The sequence below is a fragment of the Diabrotica undecimpunctata genome, chromosome 8 (assembly GCF_040954645.1).
Source record: "Diabrotica undecimpunctata isolate CICGRU chromosome 8, icDiaUnde3, whole genome shotgun sequence".
NCBI classification, from domain to species: Eukaryota; Metazoa; Arthropoda; class Insecta; order Coleoptera; family Chrysomelidae; genus Diabrotica; species Diabrotica undecimpunctata.
This window is the reverse complement of record NC_092810.1, coordinates 62,953,878-62,981,324: the sequence shown is the minus strand read 5'-3', so window position 1 is coordinate 62,981,324 and position 27,447 is coordinate 62,953,878. Positions and strand designations below refer to the sequence as shown.

The 27,447-nt window shown below is 34.3% G+C and overlaps 1 protein-coding gene across 1 annotated transcript in view; it reads left to right on the top strand.

The window, feature by feature from the left end:
* Window positions 1-25,792, top strand: part of LOC140447629 (ATP-dependent translocase ABCB1-like) — a 127,022-nt gene extending 101,230 nt beyond the window's left edge. Inside the window, exons 16-20 of the mRNA XM_072540386.1 lie at window positions 4,007-4,248; window positions 10,224-10,383; window positions 15,929-16,327; window positions 22,276-22,422; window positions 25,437-25,792. Of these exons, the coding sequence (XP_072396487.1) occupies window positions 4,007-4,248; window positions 10,224-10,383; window positions 15,929-16,327; window positions 22,276-22,422; window positions 25,437-25,643 (1,155 nt within the window). The 3' untranslated portion in view covers window positions 25,644-25,792. The remainder of the gene's footprint in view (window positions 1-4,006; window positions 4,249-10,223; window positions 10,384-15,928; window positions 16,328-22,275; window positions 22,423-25,436) is intronic.
* Window positions 25,793-27,447: the final 1,655 nt, after the last annotated feature.

Here is a 27,447-nt window from a genome sequence, read left to right as displayed (position 1 = left end):
CTGACCAGTGCAATCTATTTTAAATTGAAGCAAACCTACTACAACGACATTCTCTGTCCCTCTTCTTTAAATGGCACTAGATGGTGCCTGATATTTTGCATAAAATATCTAAGAACGCACCGTCATGTAAAAATAATTTGCAACTTTCTACTTTAAACAAAGTATAAAATAATGTGGAAATAAAATACGAAATAATCTTTGTTCCGTCTTACCAGCAAGTTCTATGTTGTTTCTATGTTGATTTAAATATTCTTTTTCGTGCATTAGTTACACATTATTTTATATTTTGTTTAAAGCAGAAAGTTGCAATTTATTTCTACATGACGGTGCCTTCTTAGATATTTTATGAGGGATAGACCCCATCTAGTGCCCGTTGGAGAAGAGGGACAGAGAATGTCATTGTAGTAGGTTTGCTTAAATTTATACTATGTCTATGGATAAATAATGGGATCAAAGAGAAAATATTAAAAAGTAGTATACCTACCTATTAAAGAAATCAACGGCTTAATTTAATATTATACCTAACAAAGAAACTTATATTACCTTTATATTACCTGGTGCAGTCCATGTAACCTTGTGGATATATATATATATATATATATATATATATATATATATATATATATATATATATACAGGGTGAGTCATAACTATTGCGACATAGACTAAGGACAGGTTATTTGGACCAAAATATGGCTATTGGGCCAAATATGCCTTAATAAAATGTTGCTGAGAAAAAAGATACAGGGTATTAAAGTTAATTTTTGTTTTTCGTTTTTTGCTAATAGTTTCCCTGTATATTTATAAATTGCTATCAAATTTGGCATAGAGGCATAATCTTAGACAAGAAATAGTATTTTATTTACAATTTTACGTTTTGTCATAGAGGGCGCCACGTGGATCATTCCTAATGATCAAATTGAGTCTAAACTTTTTCTGATGAAACTTTTTAGTAATTTTTATTAGAAAATATGACGTAAACATCATTTTTACGTAAAATTGGTACTCTTGTTTAAACATGATAATTTCAACCGTTTTCGATAAAAACGCAGTCGAACTGCTTAGAGTCTTAAAAAAGGATTTCAAATATTATTTCATTTATGAAAAGTATGCTTTGGACTGTCAGATAATTGTTGTTGGTAAATGTCATTTGTTTAGAGTAAATTATTTTTGATGTGACAGTGTAGTGTAATGTTGCATTTTTTAAAAGTAATCATTACTTTTTTTGATTGAAATGCCTCGTCACGATTTGCGTCATGATTTGCGTATACGCACAAGAAAATTTTTGCGGTCGCTCGGCAGCTAGAAGGTATGGAATGTTATACGCAAACAGAAGGCAACCAAATCACAAAACTTTTGCAAGATTATATCGTAGTTTAGGTGAAACTGGGTCATTTCGCACTAAAAATCGTGGTGGTCGGCCGAAACAAATCACACCGAATCAAGAAGATGAACTTTTGGTTCGAGTGGATGAAAATCCTGAAATAAGTTCACGACATCTATCAGCAGCAACAGGAGTAAGTCAGTCGTCTATTATTAGAATTCTAAAAAAAGAGAACCTCCATCCTAATCACTTCACTCCTGTTCAAAATTTACTTCCAACAGATCTTCCACGACGGTTACAGTTTTGCCAACGTATTCTGAATAAACAAAAATCAAAATTTGTTTAATTTACTGAATAAACATCGCAATGACAGACACTTTATTAAGAATATTATGTTCACCGACGAAACAACTTTTACCAGACGAGGGGTTTTTAATTGGCGAAATAGTCATTATTGGGAAGAAGAAAACCCGCATGCTCTTAAAGCTAGACATTTTCAACATGAGTTTAAATTGAATATTTGGTGTGGCATTATAGGCGACCAACTACTAGGGCCTTATGTTCTTCCTCCGAATTTAAATGGAGATTCTTATTTATTCTTTTTGGAAAATACTCTTAGTGATATTTTAGATGATCTGTCACTGGATGTAAGAAGAAAAATGTGGTTTATGCAGTACGGAGCCCCACCTCATTTTTCATTAGTTGTTAGAAATCATCTAATGACGTATTTCCTCAACGATGGATTGGCAGAGGTAGTGATTTTCAATGGCCACCAAGAAGTCCTGAGTACAACCCGCTAGATTTTTATTTTTGGGGACATATGAAGTCCTAAGTTTATGCCAATGAAATTAATATACGAGACGAACTTTGGAGATACATTAAAAATGCAGCTAATCTTATAAGGGGACAGAATAATATCTTTTTTAACGTCCGAAAATTCTTTATAAAAAGAATTAGAAAAGGTATAGAAATCGGAGGAGACCATGTAGAACATTTAGTTTGAGTTTTTGTGAGTTCTTTTAAGTTAAAGTGTGTTGAGTTTTGATTTATCGGCAAAACGGAAACCTTACGTTAGTTGCAACTTTGTTTATTAGTTTGGTATTTGATAGTGGAATTGTAAATAAAATACTATTTCTTGTCTAAGATTATGCCTCTGTGCCAATTTTGATAGCAATTTATAAATATACAGGGAAACTATTAGCAAAAAACGAAAAACAAAAATTAACTTTAACACCCTGTATCTTTTTTCTCAGCAACATTTTATTAAGGCATATTTGGCCCAATAGCCATATTTTGGTCCAAATAACCTGTCCCTAGTCTATGTCGCAATAGTTATGACTCACCCTGTGTGTGTATATATATATATATATATATATATATATATATATATATATATATATATATATATATATAAGGAACAACGTGGTCTCGAATAGCACAAGATAGAAAAATATGGGCGCAAATGAGCGCAAATTATTCGAACAACGTATAACTAAGACATCGTCGAATAATAATAAGAACATAGAATAACTTTGAAATAAGGGAGGCTGCACCGTAATTGGAAACGGTTGATAAAGCTGCACATGATGATGATGATGATATATATATATATATATATATATATATATATATATATATATATATATATATATATATATATATATATATATATATCCACAAGGTTACATGGACTGCACCAGGTAATATAAAGGTAATATAAGAGAAAATCAAATAGACCACATCCAGGAACTCCAACTCAAAACAAGAGAAAAGTAAATAGCTGGGAAGATTTGGCAGATGTTTTTACAGAAATAGCTGAAGATAAACTGGGTAAAAAAGAGAAACATAAAAAAGAATGGATGTCAGATGAAACTTGGAATCTTATCGAGGAAAGAAAACAGCAAAAGAAAGATATTTTGCAAGCAAGAACTAAAGAAGAAAGAGCGAACCGACAACAAGAATATGAAACAATAAATAAAGCAGTTAAAAGAAATGCGAGAAGAGACAAAAGAAGGTGGGCTGAAGAACTGACAAAACAAGCTGAAACAGCTGCACAACACAACAGAACTAGAGAGCTATACCAAATTACTAGACGACTAATAAAAAATGGGCCCAACTGTTCAAACATTGTAAGATCCAAGACAGGCGAATTATTTACTACAACAAAAAACCAAGTAGAGAGATGAAAAGAGAATTTTCAGGAGATGCTAGGCACGCCCAAGGGAAAACGCAGATGAAATTGTCGAAAACCCTCAGAATGTAGACTTGCGTATATCTTGCGAGGTCCTTTCCAAAATGGAGATAATAACAGCTATCAAATCTCTGAGAAATAACAAGTCTACGGGAATCGATAACAACGATTTGTAACAATGTCAAACGAACTATTTCGCAGTGCAACGAGCACAGTTCTTATGGTATTCGGTATTAGAAATGACAAAGAATCGAGTACTATTTAAAGTCATCATCATAGTCATTAGCATCTTGGCATTGATTGTTGTGGTTTATCATTGAGCTTCAGCAGCTCGGAATTTAGATATTAACAATTATTATCTATCAAATTTACATTTATCTATAAATTCTGAAATATAAATAATTACACAAATTCAAGCAATTTCTTATACATAATTTATCGAATATTAATTTAATTTATATTTATATTAAAATGTTGTTTTCTCTTTGTAGTTGGCTGTAGAAGCAATCGGTAATATAAGAACAGTGGTTTCTTTAGGTTGTGAAAAAGTATTTATGGAACAATATATCAAAGAGTTATTACCGTATCAGAAAATGGCAACAAAAAAGTCACATATTCGTGGTATTATAGTAGGTTTAGCAAGAAGTCTAATGCTGTTTGCCTATGTAGCGGGAATAAGATATGGTATTAACTTAATCATTTCCGGTGATTGCCCATATGGAACAATTTTTATGTAAGTAAATACTGTAATTAAATAAATAAAAAGGACAGAAAAAAATAATACTTATTACCACTACTTGTGTGTGGAGTAGGTCTGTTTGTCTTCGAATAATCTCTTAAATATTTCTTTTAGTGGTTGTCTTTTTTTTCGAATTAACATGTCTCGACATCTTTAGTCATTGACACGGGAGCAAAGGTTTACAATAGTACCTACAGAGTTATGATACAGAGTTTACAATAGTAAATAATAACAAATTTATGTAAATTACATTTTGTTAAACAACTATGTACTCTTTAAGAAGTCTATTAGCCTCTTGAGTTGGCTTAAACAGTTCAGAAGTTGTTTTAAACTGTGGGTTATATTGTTGGCAGTACAAGCGGCCTGGTAGTGTTGACATTATATGAGGATGTGATTGACGGTAATAGGAATATCGTTGCAGTGGTAGCATAACTGTTGGTCTGTAGAGGACACAACAGGAATGTGAACCAAACGTGTGTATCCTATCCTCTATCTTCGTATTGCTATTATCTCTTTTCTGATCAGGGATGCTAGGGATAAATAGCTGTTACCATTAGATTGTATTTCTCTCAGCTTTGTGTCTTTCGTGATCCAAAGTTCCTGCCACTTGCCTTAAATACTCCTTTTGCATTTTGATTTTATATCTTCTTGGGGCTGTATGTTGTAGATTGGTAAATTGGATGTAGATGCTTCTTTTGCAGCGCTATCAACCATCTCATTTCCTTGGATGTCGATATGAGAAGGCACCCACATTATTGTTATTGAAGTCCCTCGAGAAGTGTGGACATGGATCGATTCTAGTATTTTTTGCACTAGGTTATGTTGATTAAAAATATTTTCTAACGAATGAATTGCGGATAAGGAATCGGTGCACAGAGCTACACTTTGATGATTATTAAAAGGGAACTCGAGAGCTTTGGAAATACTGAAGAGTTCTCCTGAAAACACGCTACATTCGTTGGATATTCGGTATTATCCTAATACTGTATCAACCGTAGTGAGAACAGCCAACTACGTTTTGGGATGTATCGATATAAAGCACTTTATCATAATGGGATGTACTCAAAATATCCTTGAAAGCTTGTCGAAAAATGATATTATTTGTTTGTTGTTTATTAAATTTACAAAGGAAAGTGTTTATAAAAGAAGGTGTTTTGGACCATGGCGGGGATTCTGATTTTATAGATGCAAGTGTTTGAAATCATTTTGTGTCTTGGCACAAGGGCTGTAGGATCTGTGGGATTGAAAGTATACATCTGGACGAGTTTACGAGTCCATGTCTTGGCAAAGTCGGTTGCCTTTTTTAAAGGTTAAAATTTTGGCAATCTACACAAATACCTTCTTCACTGTTTTAGTTTTGTTATTGTTTAAAATTATACCTATATTGTTGTTTGAACGAAAAACTACCATTATTTCTTTCATTACTGGGTTTTTATTGTTAAAATAAATATAAATAAATGGTCCGTTCTTTGTGAGTTCAGAGATTAGAGAAGTGAAGCAAGACGTTATTTAACTAACTCAATTTTTAAATTCAAGTCACTTAATTACTAATATCACAATTACTAATTACATTAATAATTACAGCTTAGAAAACAATTCGCGCTAAATCGCCACTAATAATTTTAACACCCGTCTCTACTGGCTTATATAATGAGAATAAACTGTCTAGAAACAGCTTACTGTGTGACGAGAACTTATCTAAGATGATCTCTGCGTCGATAGAATCAGTTGGTAGAATATTTCGGCGATGAAGAGGGACCTATGGTCTTCTCTAACGCACAGGGCTACAATCATGTGTCACCACATCGCCCCCTTCTTTCAAGCTGTTCGCCCCAAACAATAGCTAAATGGACCAAGTCGGTGAATTTCGCCTTTCATAAGGACACAGTCTCTCCAGGAGAATGACCCTCGGCTTACTCCGTGGCGTCAATTAAACCTTATAAATAAAGTCGTTTTTATCTTCTTAGTGATTAGGTACGGTCCTTCCCAGCGCTGCAACTTGGGGCTCAGACCTTTCCTTCTCGTTAGTTGGTAGAGTCAGACTTCATCACCTTCTTTGAAGCTAACGGGACTGAATTTTTGATCAAACCTATCATCTGCTCACTAATACGTTGCAGCTTATTTCTGGCGAAATCGTGGACCTTAACTAGGATGCTTTAAACCGCAGACATAATCGGGGCTATCTCTTAGTCCACCTCTTTGTCTAGTAGGTCCATGTAGAAGGTCAACAGCATTGCTGGAGTTACAACATTACTAGTTTCTTCATGTTGGTAGCTTCGGTAGGCTGACCCAGTCTCTCTATTGTTTATGTTAAAACATAAAAAGATAGTTGGGTTATGTCTTTCTACCGTGCTGTCGGACTAGGGATGAAGTTCTGGTTTTCTTAATTCCCAGAAAATCCATCATGGTCTTCCAAACTTCCGATTCGAAGTTGCGCCGCTAGTTGAAATAAAGCATAAGTGGAACCCCATGTCGAGAAACGACATTCTTAAGCAGGGCCTCGCCAACTGCGATTGCTTCTTGGTTGGGTAGTGCAACTATTCTGACTATTTGGCAAAATAGTCCGTAGTAAACATCAAATACTTATTTAATGATATTGTTACTGGAAATAGTCCCAAAATGTCGACAGCAACTCATTCCCATGGAGTCCCGGTGATTTATTGTTTGATTTTTCCTGTAAGTATTATTTTGGGTCGCTCCTTGAATGTACACAGGTCACATCGTTTACGCCATTCTTCCACATCTTGCCTACAAGCACGTTCTATTCATTCCTTGAAAGAACAACTTGGGGCACTTTTTTTTTTAATCTGAACTCTCCCATTTACGAATAATGAAGTCATCTGAAGGACACAAGGAGTTCCACTGAAGACGATAGCCTTTCACTGCTTGCCCATATTTGGTAATCTCTTGCCACTTTGGCCTAGCTCCGTTGTCCAGCTACTCAAGAACTATTTATAGATCTGGATCTTTTTTCTGTTTAGCCTGGAGGTTTTCTTTGGCTAGAGTTTATTCGTCTTTTTTGTCCTCTGGGGTTTTAAACTGTAGAATCAGGTCCTCTCGCTCTTCTTGGCGCTCGCAGAATTGGCAGTTGCTCTCTGTGTATGTTCTTCAAGAGAGGTCGTCGGCATTCCCATAACTTTTTCCCGCTCGGTGGCAAATGTAAAAGTCATAGGTCTGTAGTTTCTCGCGTTATCGTTATCTAACCTTCAGGTGTCTTGAAAGTAAGAAGCCATTGCAAGGCGGAATCGTCGATTCTTATCAAAAATCTTCTGCCATAGAGGAACGAATGGTAGTGTTCTACCGCTTTAGCGACCGCCAATAATTCTCTCCTGGTAACATAGTAGTTTATTTCTGCTTTTCCTAAAGTTTTGCTAAAGTATCCAAAAACATGTTACTCCCCTCCTGTATGGAGCCATTGAAAATTAATGCTTGAGTGTGGTAAAGGCAGCTAGTAATCTGATATCCAGTCAAACGACAGCTACTTTTAGTCAAGTTATGGAGAGATTTAAAAATCTTTCACGAAGCGACGGTAATAACTGCAAAGGCCAAAAAAGCTTCGGACATCGTGTTTGTGTTTTGTTATGGGCCATTCTTGTACTACTTTAATTTTTTCCATTGCAACTCCTGAGGATTAAATAACATGTCCCAGGAAACTAACTTTTTCTTAGAAGCGCTCGCACTTTTTAGCATTTAGTTGTAGGTGAGCGTTGCTAAGTCTGGTAAAAACTTCTTTTAAATTGGTTCAAGGTGTTCGTAGAAATCCCTTCCGATGACTATGATGTAATTGAGGTATACAAGACAGGTTTTTAAGTCCACTAAGTATTAGCTCCATTAATCGTTTAAACGTGGCAGTTGCATTATACAATCCGAATAGCATCACTTTAAAATGGTAGAATCTATTTCTAGCAGAAAATTCTGTCCTTCTGTCTTCAGCATGGACTGCAACTTGCCAATAGCTGGTTTTGAGATCCACTGTGGAAAACCATTTAGATCTAGCCAATACGCTTAAGGTATCGTCAATTCTAGGCAGTAGTAGCTGTCCTTCTTGGTGACGCTTTTCAATCTTCTATATGTAGGCGACACAGAACCGTTTAGAGCCAAAAAAAAATTTGTGATTAAGATGTTATTAAATCATATGGTCTTAGAAATGCTCCATTGGGTTGTTCCTTAAAACTAATTTTAAAAGCTCACCTTGTTTGTATTTTTGTAATGACCTAATTAAAATGTAAGTAAGGTAATCTTCTTCCTTTCTGCCACTTATAACGGCGTATCGTGTCTTCTTCGTTTAAACCTTTTTCTCTCAACGCCTTCTGCCACACAGTCCGTCCAACTTTTCCTCTACCTCTTTTTCCCTTAACTTCCAAACGCTCTATCTTTTGTCCCACAAAGCTTTCATTTCTACGTCTAACCTGGCCAAACAATTACAGTCTTTGTTCTGAAATCTTTTTTGAGATTGTAATCATCCCGGCTCTTTCTCCATTCACGTCATTCCTTATCTTGTTCCTTCTACTCTTACCCAACATCCACCGTAACATTTTCATTTCAGCTACTTCCATCTTCTTTTCCTTAAAAAGTTTTACAGACCACATTATACCGCCATATACCAACGCAGGCATCACCACACTCTTGTATATGTTCCATTTCAGCTCTTCCTCGATTTTTCGATCACAGAGTACCCCGATCATTTGTTTTCAGTTAAACCATCTACCCTGTATCTTGATCTAGTATCCCATTTTCTGTTATTTAAGAACTAGGGTATTTAAACATTTGATTTTAAACGTTTAAAATTTCCCGTGCTTTTGGCTTCTGCAAGGAGAATAAACAAATCACAAATCCAACCGTTGGAAGTTTACGGGATTACTTTCCATGTTTCGGGCATTTGTAATTATTCTCGTGTTGGAAAACCGTCATCGTTGTATATTTGTTTAACGCAAAAAATTTTTTATCAGAAAGCATTAAATTAATTCAGCTTTGTTCATGCATATGTTTTTTTTTTTTGTTTTTTTTTGTTAATTTTTTAGACACATTAAAAGCTAAAGAAGATCCAAAACAAAACAGACATTTAATTTAAAAAGGGGGTACTTTGTATCACTGCATCACTTGTATGAAGGAGGATTTCCTCCTTAGTACTGCCAACAATTACGGAACAAAATACAGTCAAGAGAGGTGCAATTAATACTAAAGAAAGATTAAGTGTTGCGTTAAGATATTTGGCAACTGGAAACTCATATGGCAATATTCGGGAACATAATATTTATTTTTACATAATATGACATTCCAATATGTTGTCAAATCAAACTTTGTATTTTTTGCTGAGAATCATATTTTTATAAAAAGAATTAAACAAAACAAAATAATAAATTTTCATTCGGTTAACACATTGGGTTTGTAATTATTAATATAATTTCGAATATTATCTGGCATTGTATTACTACTCACTTCGCTGAAATCGTATTAATAAGACGTTTATCTAACCGACAGATTTTTAAGCATGACATAATTTCTATATGATTCAAATGATTTTACGACAGGTTCAACTACAAAGGCACACATGAACTACAAACCCACGATTTTTGTTCAAACGGTCGTATCGACTTGAGTTATATAACATGTGCCATAAATCGTATCGTCTATGAGCCGTTTAATTCAACAAGCTTAATTCAGTTCACTTGTGTACATTCAAGTTTTTCCAGGTGTCCAAATGAGTATAGTCAAAAGAAAAAATGACGTTAGAAAACATTTTTGTCGCAGAGAAGCAAAAACAGAGATCGCTACCGAATAAATATTTTTATTTTCTATGTTATAATGATCCGGCCAGTTAGAAAGATCCTCCTGTACTTTATTATTGTAATATATTTTAAAACAATCTAGTTTCGATTTAAACATAGGAAATAACACTAAACAATTAAACAAAACTTTGTAAATTAAAAATCGATGTCATTTTTTTTATATGTTTTAAAATATTTCAGAGTTTGTGAAGTAATGATAGTCGGTACGTGGTCAGTTGGAAATGCATTGTCACTTTCTCCAAATTTCCAAAAAGGTCTTGTTGCGGCATCAAGAATAATAACGCTTTTAGAGAGGCAACCAGTCGTACAAAACATGCCAAATGCCTTAAACTTTTTATGGGTAAGTATGTAATACTTATTTAGCATTAGTGACAGCTGTCTTAGTAACTGAATAATTAAATGTCCTTAAGTTTTCAAAAATAAGTCAAACAGAGAGTGAATGTTTAAAATGGACTTAGATTTTTAGGTAGACACACATGAAAAAGATTTCGTAGCTGTCTATCCAGTCATCTTATGCCATATCTTTCCCGCTGATCTGAACTGTCAAAAACTATATTTTATAATAATATACAAAGACCAACATCTTGAAATGTAAAGGAAGTAATCGCTTTTAGTGGTATATATTGTAATATATTATAGACGTATTAATGTTTATATAATTTATTTTTATTTCCCAAAGGTCGCCATACATTCTGATTTTACAAATAACGGTTATGTCAAACATGAAATGACAGACATACGACATAGAATATATGTTCTGTTGCCATCGACGGCCTTCATGGAACCTTAATATAAAAGTGTTACCAACCCACCAGTTACCACTATATTACTCCTCTTCATCCTTAAATTGGCGAATTATAAATCAAGTCGTTCAGTAGGTTATATATTACGGCGAGATCTTGTGGAAACTACTGGATAGCTAACCTTAGGAGCACTAGGCGGTATAGAGCTAGCCAGGTTTACATTAGCATTAGGATTACGTGCACTCGCGTCACTCTCTAGCGGTTTTGAACTGACTATTTGCGCTTCCGACACTCCGGCTACTTCAGCCGCTTGACCAAAATTCCTATTATTATAACCATCAGTCTATTTGTATCGCTTCCGGTCTGTCTACAACTGTTTCCTCATCCACACCAAGTTTAGCTTTATCGTAAAATTTCTACACCTTAATAATTTGATCTGCATGTCTTTTCTATAATAAATTACTTATTCTAACTGGCTTACAGGTATAGGTTAACTGACCTTGAGACAGTTATGGCTTGAATGAACCCATGAAGATTTATTTAAATTCATATAATTCTTAGTATAAACTAATTCCACTTCTTCAAATACTACGTGTCCACCCCCATGATGTTTAATCCGGTATACCCTAGCTCTTTCCCTAGCAGAGCTAGACATAAAGTCTAAGCGGTTTTTAATATGTCTACCAAACATTAGTTGTGAAGGAGTTTTCCTCGTAGTGCAGTGGGATGTGTTTCTATATTAAAACAAATATTTACTTATAAGCACCGATAAATATTTTTAATCTGATGTATTATCAATTAATAACTTGTTTAGTGTATTTTTAAAAGTTTTTACACTGTTTTTAAAAGTCCCATTAGTCGCTGGTTGATATGGAGCAGATGTCGTATGTATGATACCATTCATTTTACAAAATGTTTAAAATTTTCGCTAACCAACTGAGGCCCATTATCCTATATTATAGTATTTTGCAATCCATACCTAGCCAAGCAATCTCTTACTCTTTGTAGTGTTGCTGTGGTATCTATTTTTCCATTATATACATTTCCTACCACTTTAAAAATGAGTCTGTTATGATCAAAAATATCTTTTCTCTGACTGGTCCTAAAAGTCTGAATTCTATCAAATACTCCCTTGGTTTATTCAAACTTTACCAATACTACCTCATTTGGATTACTTGCGTTTGTCATATATGCTCCGCAATCCTTTACATAAGCCTCAATTTCTTCATCCAGATGTGGTCACCAAAAATACTGTCTAGCAATTGTCCTCAACTTAACCATTCCTCCTTGGCTCCTCTTAACCATGTCTCCTCTTGTACTTCATCTGGCCAACCTTCCCTCACATACCTATATACCTTTCCTAAGTTTCTATCCACTCGTGTTTCTCGAACTAATACCTCAGCGCTTACGGGTACCTTGTCCCCTACCAAAAAATGACAATAATCTTGTGCTGTCATTTTCCCCTTCTAAAGCTAAAGGAAGCCTCTAAAGATCATATGCTCCCTCTTTTTGACTTCCCTTCGCATGTTGAAAACTGTAATTCAATCCGCTTCAGAAAAAAACTCATCTTTGAAGACGTTCTGCTGCCATTTGTGGTATTCCTTTGTGTTCCTAAAAAATATCTTGAAGAGAATGGTGATCTGAATATAAAACAAACTTGTTTTGCATCAAATATTGATAAAACTTTTTTTGGTCCTCCAAAATATTGCAAGAGCTTATTTGTGAATAACTGAATAATTAGATTCTGATTTAATTAATAACCTTGAAAGCGAAAAATGAAGCGAAACTAATGGGTTTCTCTGACCCATCGGGGTAAATTATGTAAATGCACACATCCTAGTCCCTTATTAAAACTGTCTTCTTCTTCTGGTTCCTATCCGTTTCGGATGTTGGAAATCATATTGGCAATCATGACCTTGCTCGCTGCGGCTCGAAACAGCTCCGTTGAGGTTTTCTTAAACCATGTTCTTAAATTCCGCAGCCATGATATTCTCCTTCTATATTATCCTTCCTATATTAAAACTGTCACAAACTAATTTAATTGGTTTCGCAGGATCAAAATTTGCTATTTTTCTCACACTGTCTTAACCATTGAAATGGTGTATCTGCCTTTAACAAGTTATATAATGGACTTAAAATAATATCAGCTCTATTAGGTACCTCTATTATTGCTTGAACCTTTTCTGGATCTGTATGAAGACCATTTTTATTAATAAAATGTCCTAAATATCTAATTTCAGGATCCAGAAAAACTTACATTTTTTTAAGTTAAGTCCAAAGTCAGCCTTGTAGAGCCTACTAAATACATCCTCCAAAATTTTTAAGTGTTCTTCCCTATCCTTCCTGTGATTACAATGTCATCTATAAAACTAATAGTTCCACTGGCTCCCTGTAATACCTTTTTTACAGTTTTTTGAAAAATGGCATACGCTGGTTTGGTGTCATAAGGGAGCCTATGAAATTGATAAATACCGCTATGAATACTCAAAGATAACAATAATTTCGTTTCATCACTCACTTCTAATTAGTTATATGCATTTTTCAAATATGGTTTTGTGAAATACTCTTCACCTTATAAAGCCACAAAAAGTTTTTCAATTCGCGACAAATGATGTTTGAACTCCTCTAAAAATCTATTAATTGTTATCTCTTAGTCTGCACATAAACGGACCTGCCCATTCTTTTTTATGACAGGCATAAGTGGTGTACGCATATCCCTGCCTATTAATGCAGTTGTACCATTTTTAACAACAACAAATTTGCAATCATGTACCTTATCCCCGTACCTAACCCTAAAAATTTACCTTCTGACTTAAATATTGAACCATCACAACATTTTAACTTAATTTGTGTTGAATTTAAGTATTGTGTTAATGTCAAATTTATCCATAAAAATTCGTTCCGGTATTACCGACATACCTGCCCCAGAGTCCAACTACATTAATTGCAATTGATCATTTATAATTAATTCTACTTTAGATGGGTATTCATGGGTAACATATTCGTTATTCACATAATACATTTTAATATAATCTAATATTTCTGACCCCGTTGCCTCCGTTTCTTCCTTCAGAGGCTCATCTTGACCGGATGATTATCGATACAAAATTATTTGCCTTTTGTAGACAAACTTGAGCTAAATGCTCTACCATATTACATACCCTAGACGAAAGGATCTATATCGGCACATTACAAAATTATGGTTACCTCGTACACAATGTCAACATCTAACGTTATGTTCTGTTGTGCCTTCTTTTATCTTTGGGGCCTGCTTAAACAGACTTTCAGGTCTTCTATTCACTCTCTCAACTCTATGTACTTGTATTGCATACGATTGATTTTTCGTTTCTTTCTTCTTTAACGCTAGCTCCACCAGGGCCTCAAAATTTATGATATGTCCCTCTTCACAAAGCCTATCTAAAATAGGGTCCTTCCTTAGTCCTTTTATAAATTTGTCTTTAAGTAAATCATTTAATATAATACCAAATTTGCAGTTACTAGCTTGATTTTTTATTTCTTGCACACAACTGTCGAACTACCTCATTTTCTGCCTGTCTTATTTAAAAAAAATCAATCCTCTCTTTAAACACACCCATTCTTCTTGTGAACTAATTTCTTAGGATATGACAAATTTTTGGATAAGTTTTCACAGAAGATCACAAATATTCCTTAATATTCTGTATACTTGTTTTCCTATTAATATTTAAAAAACTGATACCTTTTTATCCTCTTCCATATAGTTTGTACAAAAATACTGCTCTTCCTTCATGGCCCAATGTAACCAATTCACCCGATCTTATCCCTCTTGTTGGCGGCTGTGTCCATGTATATTTGTGGATGTCTTTATAAGCGTAGAATCCATTTGTCACTTTTAACGATAAGCTCTTACATAAACCGATAAGTCGCGAACCGTTTTCATTAAAAGTAGCCTCTCCACACTTTCCAATAATTTGACTTTTATCCCTTCTTCCCATTTGGGCATTTAAATCTCCCAAAATGATTACCTCCTCGTTATTCTTAGTTCCTTCTAATGTGTTCAGTGGATTATCGTAAAATTCTTCTTTAGTTCTAATCGCAGCATCGTCTTTGAGAGTATAAACCATTCTTCTTCTTTAAGTGCCATCTCCGCGACGAAAGTTGGCAATCATCATGGCTATTCTGACCTTCGAGGCAGCTGCTCTGAACAATTGCCTTAAGCTACAACCAAACCACTCTCTCAGGTTCTTCAACCAGGAAACGCGTCTTCTTCCTACGCTTCTCCTACCCTCTACTTTTCCTTGAATTATAAGTCCCAAGATATTGTGTCTTTCTCCTCTCATCACATGTCCAAGATATTTAAACCCTTATGATAACTATATTATAGCCATTTTTCGTCGGCTATATCATGATAATATGCTCGTTAACTTCTTGCGAACTTTTTACGTATTTTATTAATTTATTGCGAATGAGTACAGCTACACCCCGTTTGGGTTTATTACTTTGGTACATCGCTGTAAATTTGCGTATAGTTACCGACTTTTTCGTTACCATTGTCTCTTTACTTCGTTTCCATCAGTATACGATCGATTTTAATTTTTTCAAGTTCCGACAACATTTCCTTTTGTTTATTTCTGATACCTTGTAAATTCCAGGTACTTAGTCATTTTCAATGTCCGTTTCCGTTGAAATTTTCGTCGTGGTTTTAATCCATCCGTATTCCGAGGCGAATTATAGAAATTGTTGACATATCTAAAGCATTTTCCGAATGGCGAGTTGCTAACATGTAGATCCAATCCTCATACTTGAAGGATCAGAATTTTTGTTCGGGGTTTTTCCCGTAGCCAAATCTGCTGCATACCCACTGTACGCCATACACCCAGTGGTTACGCGACATATATCTACGCTAGAGTAGGACGTTACTACCTCACACTGTCTCAGGTCCATTAACATTAACAGTCTTAAACCACCACTAAGTTCGTCATTTGATTATTACTACCTTCCTCCTATGCTAGTACTGGACCTACTATAAAACGTCTTTACAGCAGCTGTTTTATGATGCATCTAATTTCAATTTAATTAATGTATAATTATTGACATATTGCTAGTTTGTATACTTATTCTGATTTTATTTATTTCAATAACGCTTACTTTCTATTTTTGTAGGAAGATGAGAACGTAGAATATTCTGAAGTTTACTTTTCATACCCGACGAGACCTTCAATACCAATTCTAAAAGCATTAAACCTTTTAATCCCAAAAGGAAAAACAGTTGCTTTAGTAGGATCAAGTGGCTGTGGAAAATCAACTATTATTCAATTACTGGAAAGATTCTATGATCCTAGTTATGGAAAGGTAGAAATTAGTGATAAAAATGTTCGGTATGTAGATTTGAAGTCGTTAAGATCTCAATTGGGAATAGTCTCGCAAGAGCCAAATCTATTCGATAAAACTATAGCTGAGAATATAGCATATGGTGCAAATTACAAACAAGTGGAAATGGATGCTATTATTGATGCTGCTAAATCTGCAAATATTCATGAATTTATTTTAAATCTTCCAAAGGTAAGATGTTTTAATGTATTATTTTTAATATCGAACTAACTTACTAGCTACTTAAGCAGTGTATTGGCCATATAATAATCCATTTTTTGGCTGTTGATATCCAGTGCATGAGGTTTCCAATATCAGATCTCGATTTTATTTTATAATCAATTACAGTAACAGTACAGTACGTTTTTATGACAATTTTTATTGTATTGATAGAAAGACTTTATATATAAGAAATAGAGCTAATTTTGTTTAAAAGTTACTGTTTTATAGTATCTAAATCATACTACTTTTTTAAACTTCTATATAATATCGTGTGTACGCTTTTAGGACAATAAACTGGCTGCATGTGAAAAATTAACAAAATAACGCTTTAAAAAACGTCTTACTGCGAAAATCAGTACCAATAAATATGACAGCGAATCCAAAGAACTAATGATAACATATGAAACCCTCTATGCAGCTGACCCTTTTAATCAACAAACGGTTGACTGCGGAGCAGTTCTACTCCAACAGCTGAGTCAAGCTAGAAAGGAAAAGTGGATCGAAACCCTGGAAAAAATGGACATGACTCATAGTAGTAAAATAGTATAGAACCTTGTTAAAAATCTTCGTAAAAAAGTGGTGATCCTAAAGAACATAAGCCACCTTGTAATGTTACAGCAAACCAAGCCGCTACTCAAACTCCTTGAGAATGGGAGAACTAAGAATCGATATAAAGAAATCATAAGAGAAACCACCAAGGAACTCCATTTACACTAAAAAAACTTCACGATGGTATAAACAGGCTAAAAAATTAGAAATTTTCAGGTATACATGATATTTTCAGTGAACAAATAAAGCACCAAGGCCAAGACCGAAATAAAGCCAGAATAAACAGCATAAGGATAAACAATATATTGTTGTTTGTTTGAGTTTATATGACTGCGCACACTGAATCCATTCGCCAATAAATAATAAAGAAGTAAATAACAATATGCTGAAAAAAGACGGGAGGAGCAGAAGATATCTAGAAAAAAAATTGTTCTTGAAGTATAAATTGAGCTGCATTGAAAGATTTTAAAAATAAACAAATCAGGTACTTCTACCAAGTGGGAAAGAACCCAATACAATGTCACACAAATATATTATAAAGATTAAGAGGAAAATATATCTGACGAAATTGATGAAAAGTTTGGAAGATTGATTTCCACCATATATTATATGTGGATCAAAATCATAGTCAATAATTGCTACTACTAGTTGAAGTAACAGTAGATCAAAACGATAATGAAGAAGCACCAATCAAAGAAAAAATTGTAACTGCAATAAAACAGCAAGGATCTGATAAAAACGGTAAAACTGTTTAGTTTCTTAAAGAGGAAGGTGAAAGACAACAAGAAGAAACCACTAAACCACTGATATGATAATACATAAAGTGTCAATCAAAGAAAAAACACCCGAGCAGTCGAAAGAAGCTATCTAGGGGAATAGCAATACAAGATAGAATTATAGAGTTTTTGCCACATCGAAGAAAAAACAAAATTAAAAACGAAATAGAAAATAATTTAGGCGAATATTAAGCAGGAGCAAATCAGTAAAAGACCAAATTTTTACAATGAAACAAGTATTATCTATAAACTTAAAATGAGGTAATTCCCGGGAGTTGGATATATACCATATTAGTTAAAAAACTCAAAGATCGAAGTAAAAACTTCTGTTGTAAGTGGTATAATATTTAATTAAGAAATTTAATAAAAAATCTAAATGGATTATAATAAAGTAAAGGACGTTTTCGGCCTTATTAGTCCATCTTCAGTGAACTTTTGAGTACTTGTTCTACTAAACGCAAAACCAGTGTTTGGATTTAAATTGTAGATATCATACTTAAAAATATTAAATTAAACCCCATAACGCCGATAAAAATGAATATAACTATCCGGCAACAGTATGTCCCTACTCGAAATAAAATTTCACATCCGAACGGGTATGCGAGAGTTAGCCAACTGTTAGGAATATTTAATTTATTTTAAGTATGATGTCTACAATTTAAACCCAACTACTGTTTGGTTTTGCGGTTAGTAGTCCAAGTACTCCAAAGTCCGAGAACGTTCTGAACTTTATTATAATCCATTTGTATTTTTAATTTAATTTTGAATTATACCACTTAGAACAGAATTTTTTACTTCGATGTTTCAGTTTTTTAAATATCATCTAGTTCATACGAATTCAATTAAGCATTAAACATGTTACAATAAACAGAAATATCCTTTTTGAAGCAATAGAATATTTTGAATGTCCAAAAAGAATTAACTAAATACACACTAAGTGACACTACAGATAAAGTTATACTTAATAGGACAGTGTTAACATCAACAAAGTCTACGACAACGTGACCCTTTATCAACTGTACTTTTTTTTTTAACAAAATAGACAGTTAAGGTTTGATTTCGTTAGTTACAGCGTACCACCATTTGCTGATATGCATATTTCTGCCTCTTGGCTTCCTCAGGTCGAATTCATGGTAAGCTCTAACGAAATTAAAACCTTTCCGACTATAAAAGTAAATATTTGAAAATATTAACCAACAGATGCTACCAACGACATTTACTAATGAGAATATAAATCGGAAATCGAATTCAGGATTCAGCTAAAATCTGTATTTTCTAAACGTTGCAGAACAAGCAGACGCCGAATATACTGACATGGGGATTTATAATTTGTATCCACGTCATGCCAATTCGTCTAGGCAGAAATCTCTTTATGAAAACGATTTCCTAATACTTCGTACTAGGGTAAAAGAATAAAAATAAAATAGACAGTTAAGGTTTGATTTCGTTACTGCGTACCACTACTCGCTGATATGCATGTTTCTGCCTCTTGACTTCCTCAGGATTCCTAATTATTTGATTTCGTCAAAAGATCAGGTGAGTGGAGAGACTTTCGCAAAGCTCTGACTGAATATAATAAGGAACTGAAAAGGGCAAACCGGGAATCGTGGAGAAGGCATTGTGATGAGATAGAACACACTGCCGAAATGTCAAGCTTCCATTAAGTTTTCTCAATAGTCTCTTAGATAAGTATTCCCCCTCTTCAAAAAGGAGTCAGGTGAATACACTCAGAATGGTGAAGAGACCCTGAAAGAACTTTTTAAGGTGCACTTTCCTGAGACTAAAACAAAACTGATACCACTAGACACATGGCAGACTAGACTGGATACTATGACTTATGTTTCTAGTTAAAACTGGCGTGTGGCAAAAGAAGTGGTAAACCAGAACAAAATCAAATTGGCAACAATCTCATTTGAGTAATTTAAATCTCCAGGTCCGGACGGGATTTATCCAATACTTCTACAGAAGGGAAATTACCTTCTGTCCAAAAAATTATATTTGATACTGCAGGCTAGCGTAGGACTGGAGTACATACTAAAAGCATGGAGGCTAATAAGGATGGCTTTTATACTTTATACCAACACCTGGCAAAATCGGACAGGAAAGGCCAAGTCCCTACGGTCGATAAGTCTTAATGTCATTCGTACTGAAGACTCTAGAAAAACTGCTCGATAGGCATATTAGAGCTGGTGTGTTGGTTGAAAGTGCGATACATCAGGGACAGTATCTATCGAGCAAAAGTCTCGCACCATCTCGTACAGAGGGTAGAGTACGTTCTGGAAAACCAAGAGGTGATGTTGGGTGCACTTCTAGATATTGAGGGAGCATTGGAGAAAACCTCCTACAAAGCAATCACAAGGGCGATTCGTTTAAAAGGAATAGATGAAACAAGCTGCAGATGGATAGAGTGCATGCTGAGGAGCCGTGTGATATGTGCAACTTTGCTGGGGATACAGTGTCAATACAGGTAGCCAGAGGCTGCCCGCATGTCTCCTCTCTTGTGGAATCTGGTCATGGATGGGCTGATAGCTAGAGCTCAGCAACGATAGGCATCACGTCCTGGACTATGCGAATGACCTATTATCTTAGCCCACGGTAAGTTTAATGGCACAGTCAGAAACATAATGCAACAGGCTCTGTAACAGACTGTAGTTACAGAATGTACTTCATATATAGGACTTAACATCAGTCCTTTGAAGTCCAAAATCACGAAATTTAGCAAAATGAGGAATTTAGAGGGATTGAGTTCTTTAGTCCTAAATGGTAGACGTTTAAATCTGGTGAGTGAAGTAGAGTATCTTAAGGTAATATTAGACTCAAGACTTACTTGGAATCAGCAGATAGAACGAATAACCAAGAGAGCGGTAACTACGCTGATAGCCAGACGCAAACATCGAAAAACGTGGGGTTTAAGACCAGACATGTTATATTGGATTTATAACATGGTGGTAAAATCCACAATTACATATGCGTTAGTGGTATGGTGGCCAAAGGTGCAGCAAAAAGTGTCATCCTCAAATTAAGCAAGGTGCAGACTTGCTTGCCTCGGAATCACAGAGGCTATGAGGGGCACACGAACGGTAGCTATCGAGACCCCACTGGATCTCCCTCTACATATGACCATACGAGGGGAGGCGAGGATGGGATATTATAGACTGGGAGAAAACCTGAGCAACGTACCGGTTAGATCAGAACATTGAAACATAATAAATGTAACTAAGGATGCCGAATGGATGATCATTTCTGACCATATGGCACCTAGATACAAGCCTAAAGTTCCTTTCCATTTGGACATTTACCCACGAGAGGAATGGGATAAAGGAAATTCTCGACCCAGACTGCGGGGTTATACCTGGTATACGGACGGCTTTAAAACTCAAGAAGGGTCGGGTGCAGGAATATTCCGTAGTGGTGGAAATTTCAACATTTCTATTTCACTAGGAGAATATACCTCTTTATTTCAGGCAGAGATTTTTGCAATCTTACAGTGTGCAAGTAAAATTAACTTTAGGGTTGAAGGTTTAGGTGAGGGTTTTTGAACAGAAGCGGATCAATATATGCACACATAGCCAAGCAACCATTGGGGCTCTCATAAGCCCTAAAGTGGACTTTATGCTACTGTGGGAATGTCGATACGAACTCGACAGACTGGTGGAACCTAACAGTGTAACACTGTAGGGGTTTCAGGTCGTTGACACATATATAGCAATGAAATAGCTAATGCAATTGTCAGAAGAGCGTCAACTACAAAATACTTCGGTCCAGACCCAGCCGTGCGAGTGCCAAAAAGCATCATCCGCGACCGAAAAAAAGTCTGAATCTGAAGTCAACACAACTCACACTGAGAAAATATACCCGGTCAAACACACGGCAAGATGTATATTGGACGGACATGTGCTAACAGGGCTGAAGTACTGCGGAAATTAGGAAGGAATCAGCTCAGAATCAAAACGGGCTTCCTTACTGTACCAGCGCCAGCGAGCGTTTCATGGAGACTTGAGCTGCATACTCTGAAGCAGAGATCCTGAAAGAGTCGACGATATCTTACATCACTGCGAGGCATTGGATTGCAGGTGATAAAACACTTTTTGGAGACAACGAAGTGATTCCAAATATATATGGTACCTCCACTAGACCTGTATAAGCTAGTACAGGGTTCCAGAATTCTGCAATGGGTATCATAAAGGAATGGAAGATATACAATAAGCCAACTGGCTGCAGTACGACCGACTCATAACAGACGGCTTCCAGAAAACAAAAGAAATGCTAGAATTTTTACTAATAAAGCTCCACTTGAATTCTTATTATTTAGTCCAATCCTCGTGAAAGCATATATCAAAATATACTGGGAGTCTATCAAGTCATTAGTGTATTTGTCATTTCCTACTGCGCAGTTTTAGCTTCATTAAGTACTTTTATTTAGATTTGTCTCTCGTGGGCATTAAATCTCATCTTAAATTATCGACATTCGCTCCTATTATTTCGACAATAACGATGTGTATTATGTTTAGATCTACTAGCATTACTAGCTAGCTAGTAATGCTAGTACTTATTACTACTAATTACTACTACCTATTATTAACAATTTTTTAGGGTTACGAAACAAAAGTAGGTAGTAAAGGAACTCAGCTCTCTGGAGGACAAAAACAACGTATTGCCATAGCACGAGCTCTGCTACGAAATCCAAAAATACTTTTATTGGATGAGGCAACATCAGCATTAGATAATGAAAGTGAAAAGGTATGGACGTTTATTATTCTACTAATATTTTCACTCTATCATTCTTTCGTACGACTATATGGTTCTATAACTATATAAAGAGTATAGTACAGATATATGTACATAATATTTTACAGGAAATCCGTAGATATTTTTTAAATGAGGTAAATTTGTAGAAGGCCATAGAATGATGAAGGAATCAAGTATTCGGGTGGATTTTGTCGAAAAAGTTCGATTTCATACCCTCAAGCTGAATCTTGTTTCAATTGCTAGATTGTAATGCCAATTTTATATGTTTAAAAGTTTGTCCAAAATTTACGGCAGACACCTGCTTATTTATAACTTATATAACATTATGTCTTATTATTAGGAAAAAATGTACAACCTATTAAAAAGTGGCCTCAAAAAACGCTAAAAATGGCTTTTTTTCGGAATTTTACGACAAAATCACAAGAATAACTTTCGTCTTAAATAAACCAAAAAAAAAGAAAGACAGGAGTTTCGAATCGAAAAAAGCATGTTTTTATATTTTGTTTAAAAATTGTTGTATCTAAATTAATATGTTGTCATGGAAAATTTTCGGTGAAATTTTAAACATAGCATATTAGCCGTACTTTACGATGGGACTAGTTGTAAATTAAAAGATTCAAATATGAAAATTTATTTATAAAAAAAATTGTTTATAAAAATTGGTAGGGGAGACCTACGTATTTGTATTTAGCGAAAAAGTTTACATAAGACAGAATAGTCTTTAATTATCCTGTCTGTATGTATGGAAGGTACCCTACTGCCGGCCTATAATGACAATTATGATTGTCTTGGCCAATTAGAACAGTCGTAGAAACTGATCGTTTGGTGATAAAACGCCGAAAAGTAAATGTTCGTACGTATAAAGTATTAAATACCTTTTCTCCAAAAAAAAAAAACGATAGAGCAAATCTTAAAAAATCTCGAAAATAGGTACCTATATGATTTTTCAAAATAATAATCATGTGACGGAACGAACGGGATGATTTTAAAACTTTCTTAGAGAGAAAATGATCTAATTCCTGAACATTTTTTGACCCAAGTTACCATATTGTTTTCCGAGATAAAGTAGATGGTGTCACTAATGCTAATAAATACTTAGAACAGCACACTAGGCTAAAACTAGTACGAACAAACTAAATAAGAGGAATAACTCCTTATTCCTTATTTATAATCTAAAAAAAAAGAAAAAAAAGAAAAAAAAAAGAAAAAAAAGAAGAACTGAAAGAAGCAATAAGAAAGATAAAGATTGGAAAAGCACCAGGGTACGATGAAGTAGCACCAGAAATTATGAAATATATAGGAGTAAAAGCAAAAGAAAAATTGTTATACATATATAACCTAATATGGAAGAGAAAAGTAATACCCAGAGAATGGACAAATGCAGTAATTATACCTATATACAAGAAAGGAAACACAAGAGACTGTAGGAACTATAGAGGTATATCACTACTATGTGTAGCAGCAAAAGTATACGAAACCATAATAGAAAGGAAAATTAGAAAAGAAATAGAACATAAATTAGAGGACGTACAAAGTGGGTTCAGGAAAGGACACAACACACAAGACCATATATTCACCATGCAACAAGTAATAGAAAAAGCCTTAAAGAAAAATAAAGAAATATATCTGAGCTTTATAGACATGGAAAAAGCATTCGACTCAGTCAAAAGAAAAGATATATGGGAAAGCTTAAAGAAGAAACAAGTAAGTGAGGAACTGATAGAAGCTACAAAGAGTATATACATGAAAACAACAAATACAGTAAGAATGTTAAATATACAGTCAGAACCGTTTGAAACAACTCAAGGAGTTAGACAAGGGGGAAGTCTCAGCCCAGTGCTATTCATAAATGTAATAGATGAGATAGTGAAAGAATGTAAGAAAACATTCAAGAAATACTGCATCGGTTGGAACAGAATGCAAATGATAAATGCTGAGATATGTATATTTGCAGACGACATAGTATTAATTGCGGAAACTGCAGAAAAACTGAAATACAACTTAGAGAAATGGAACTTAGAAGCAAGCAAATACAACGTAAACGTAAACAAAGAGAAGACTCAGATAATGAAAATATCAAGGAAACAAGGGACGGAAGATCAAATAGAAGTAATGATAGACCAACAAAAAATAATACAGACAAATTCATACAAATACTTAAGAACAGTAATCAACAACAAAGGAGACATCGAGGACGATCTTAACAATAGAATGGAAAACACAAGAAAACTATTCCAAGCACTAAATAGAGGATTCCTTAATAACAAAGAAATATCAATAAAGACCAAGATGACAATATACAAAACAATATATAGACCTACAGTGACATATGGAGCAGAAAATTGAATATTAAACAAAAGACATCAGAGCAGAATTCAGGCAGCAGAGATGAAATAACTCAGAAGAACGATAGGAGTAAAAAGAACTGATAGAATCAGAAATGAAGAAATAAGAGAAAGGCTCAAAATCAAACCGATACTCGAGTCAATCAAGGAGAAAAAATTGGCATGGTTCGGACATCTAACCCGGATGGACAATAATAGACAACTAAAAAGAGTGTGGGACGCCAAACCAATATGGAAGAACAGAAGAGGAAGACCCATTAAAGAATGGAACAGTGACATCTCGCAGATACTGCAGAGTAAGGGTAAGACTTGGCAGGAAGCAACACAGGTGGCATCCAATAGGAAGGAATGGAGAAAGTTCGTTAAGAGCTAGGACACCTCAGAAGACTGTCAAATATTGTAATTTAATGAATTGTATTTAAAACGGCCCAACACCGAAAGGTACAAATGGGTCTACTGATTAAGTAAGTAAGTAAGTAAGTAACTCCTTATTCCTTCGCAGTTCACCGAAAGATAGTGAAACAGTAGATGAAGTACGATTAGATATGTTAACTTAGAATCCTTTTCAAAGAGCATCATATAAAAAATTCCATTTTTATATTTCATTTCATATACCAATTACTTAGTTCCATTTATTTAATATGTCCATTCTTGTTTTAGATAGTACAAGAAGCTTTAGATAATGCTCGAAAAAGTCGAACGTGTATAACCATAGCTCATCGCTTGACGACAATTCAAGACGCTGATGTTATTTGTGTACTAAAAGAAGGAAATGTAGTAGAAATGGGAACTCATAAAGAGCTTCTAGAAAAACAGGGATTATATTACAAATTTTATAAATTACAATCAGTGGAGAGTATTTCTTAAAAGAAATCCCTTTTATTTGTATAATACTATAAAAAAATTAGAATTTAGTTTAGTTAAACTAATATTAAAGACATATTATTTTGTTATTGTTATATTTCTATTGATTGTCTGTAACATGTTTGATATCAGAAATAAAAATCTGAAACCAGTGCTTTCAAAAGTTTTAATAGGACTGTTTTTTGTTAACCCTCCATCAATCGCACCGTTACAAAAAATCTAACATTTTTAAATATTTTGCCATAATTTTCGAAATATTGCTTCTTTTGGGTTCTGCAACCAGGAATACTCCTATGAAGACTTGTATAAGACTATGTTAAATAATGGTGGGAGTACCCATTATCATAGTATAAAAAACTGTGCCATTATCTTATAGCCGACAGCAGTTGGCTGCCTAATAATTACAAGCTATACAAGAAAGTATATTTGCTTTTGTTTTAAACATAATAGATGAAAGTCTACTACGAAAGCACGTTAAAAAAAAAGGAATAGAAAATATTTAATTTTTTCCATATTTTTATTGAAAAAATAAAATAACATAGAACTTCGTGACTCTAATAAAAAACGAAAAGTGCAAAAATATTAAACATAAGTCTTTGTAACATTATCTTCTGATCATCAATCTCAGTTTTACTGTTAGTGTTGAGACATGTTGGAAAACATGTGAACATAAAAGACTATGTTAAATAATGGTGGGAGTTCAAGCGACAAAGCCTATTCACTATTCATTGTGCATTATTCATCATTCATCTCTACTACCGATTACTACCTGTGCTATTCCTATTTGGCTGTTTATCTTCTCGTCTGCCGAAATCAAACCGAGGGATTACGGATTGAAAACCGTAATTCGTTGCTGTACCTACCTGTTGCCGAGGACCAAGTGTCAAGTGACTTTATTGAAGGCCTAACGCCACTATCTGTATCCACCTGTGGCATATTAATTGTGAGTAGTAAATTTTATTGACTAAAGCTCAACTTTGATACCTAAACCGTAAGAATTTGATTTATAACGATCAGTTTAGTGACCTTGTTGTTTATGATTAAACGGAACGAACTATTATGAGTTTGAACCTACGATATAATATATGTATAAATTACGGACCATTTCTTTTATATTAATGTAGGGTATATTTATGTTAAATTTCATATATAGATTTGAGGTGATCACATTCAATAAAAAAATTTTTGGTAAACGTTTAAGTGTTCTCAAGGCATAATAATAATTTGTTTGACGAATATTGACTATTATAATGTTCCTTGTTTTCTTCTATTCTTGAGAATACTACATTATGCAGAATTATTTTCCAAAAAAGATATTTTTTGTTTTTATTCGATTATAAATTAATCAATCACTTATCTCGTGTCATCTAACTGTGCCGTAAAGATTGTTATAGTGTATTTTTTTTATATACCTCAATATAATTTTGTTGACGAACTTTTTGCTTTTTATTTTTATTGTTATGATATAAATATACAGGGTGTCCCGGAAAATAGTGCGTTCCTTAAAGGTATGGGCTGAGTGTAGCATTTAAAACAAAAAAGTCTTATAAAATTTTTTTATAAAGTCAACCGTTTTCAAAAAAAAATATATATTAAATTTAATCGATTTGATTAGCGTCCACAGAAAAGCAAATACATCCGGCAACGTTGCGCTCCAAAAGGTATGGGCAGAATGCGATAGTTTAATTTATTTTGATACAGAAAAGGTACATTATTTGTAAACAGTTGTAATTACCCGTAGCTCAAGAATAAATAGTATTGTCATGTTTTCGATTCGCGAGTATCACGATATGTTAATTACGTACGG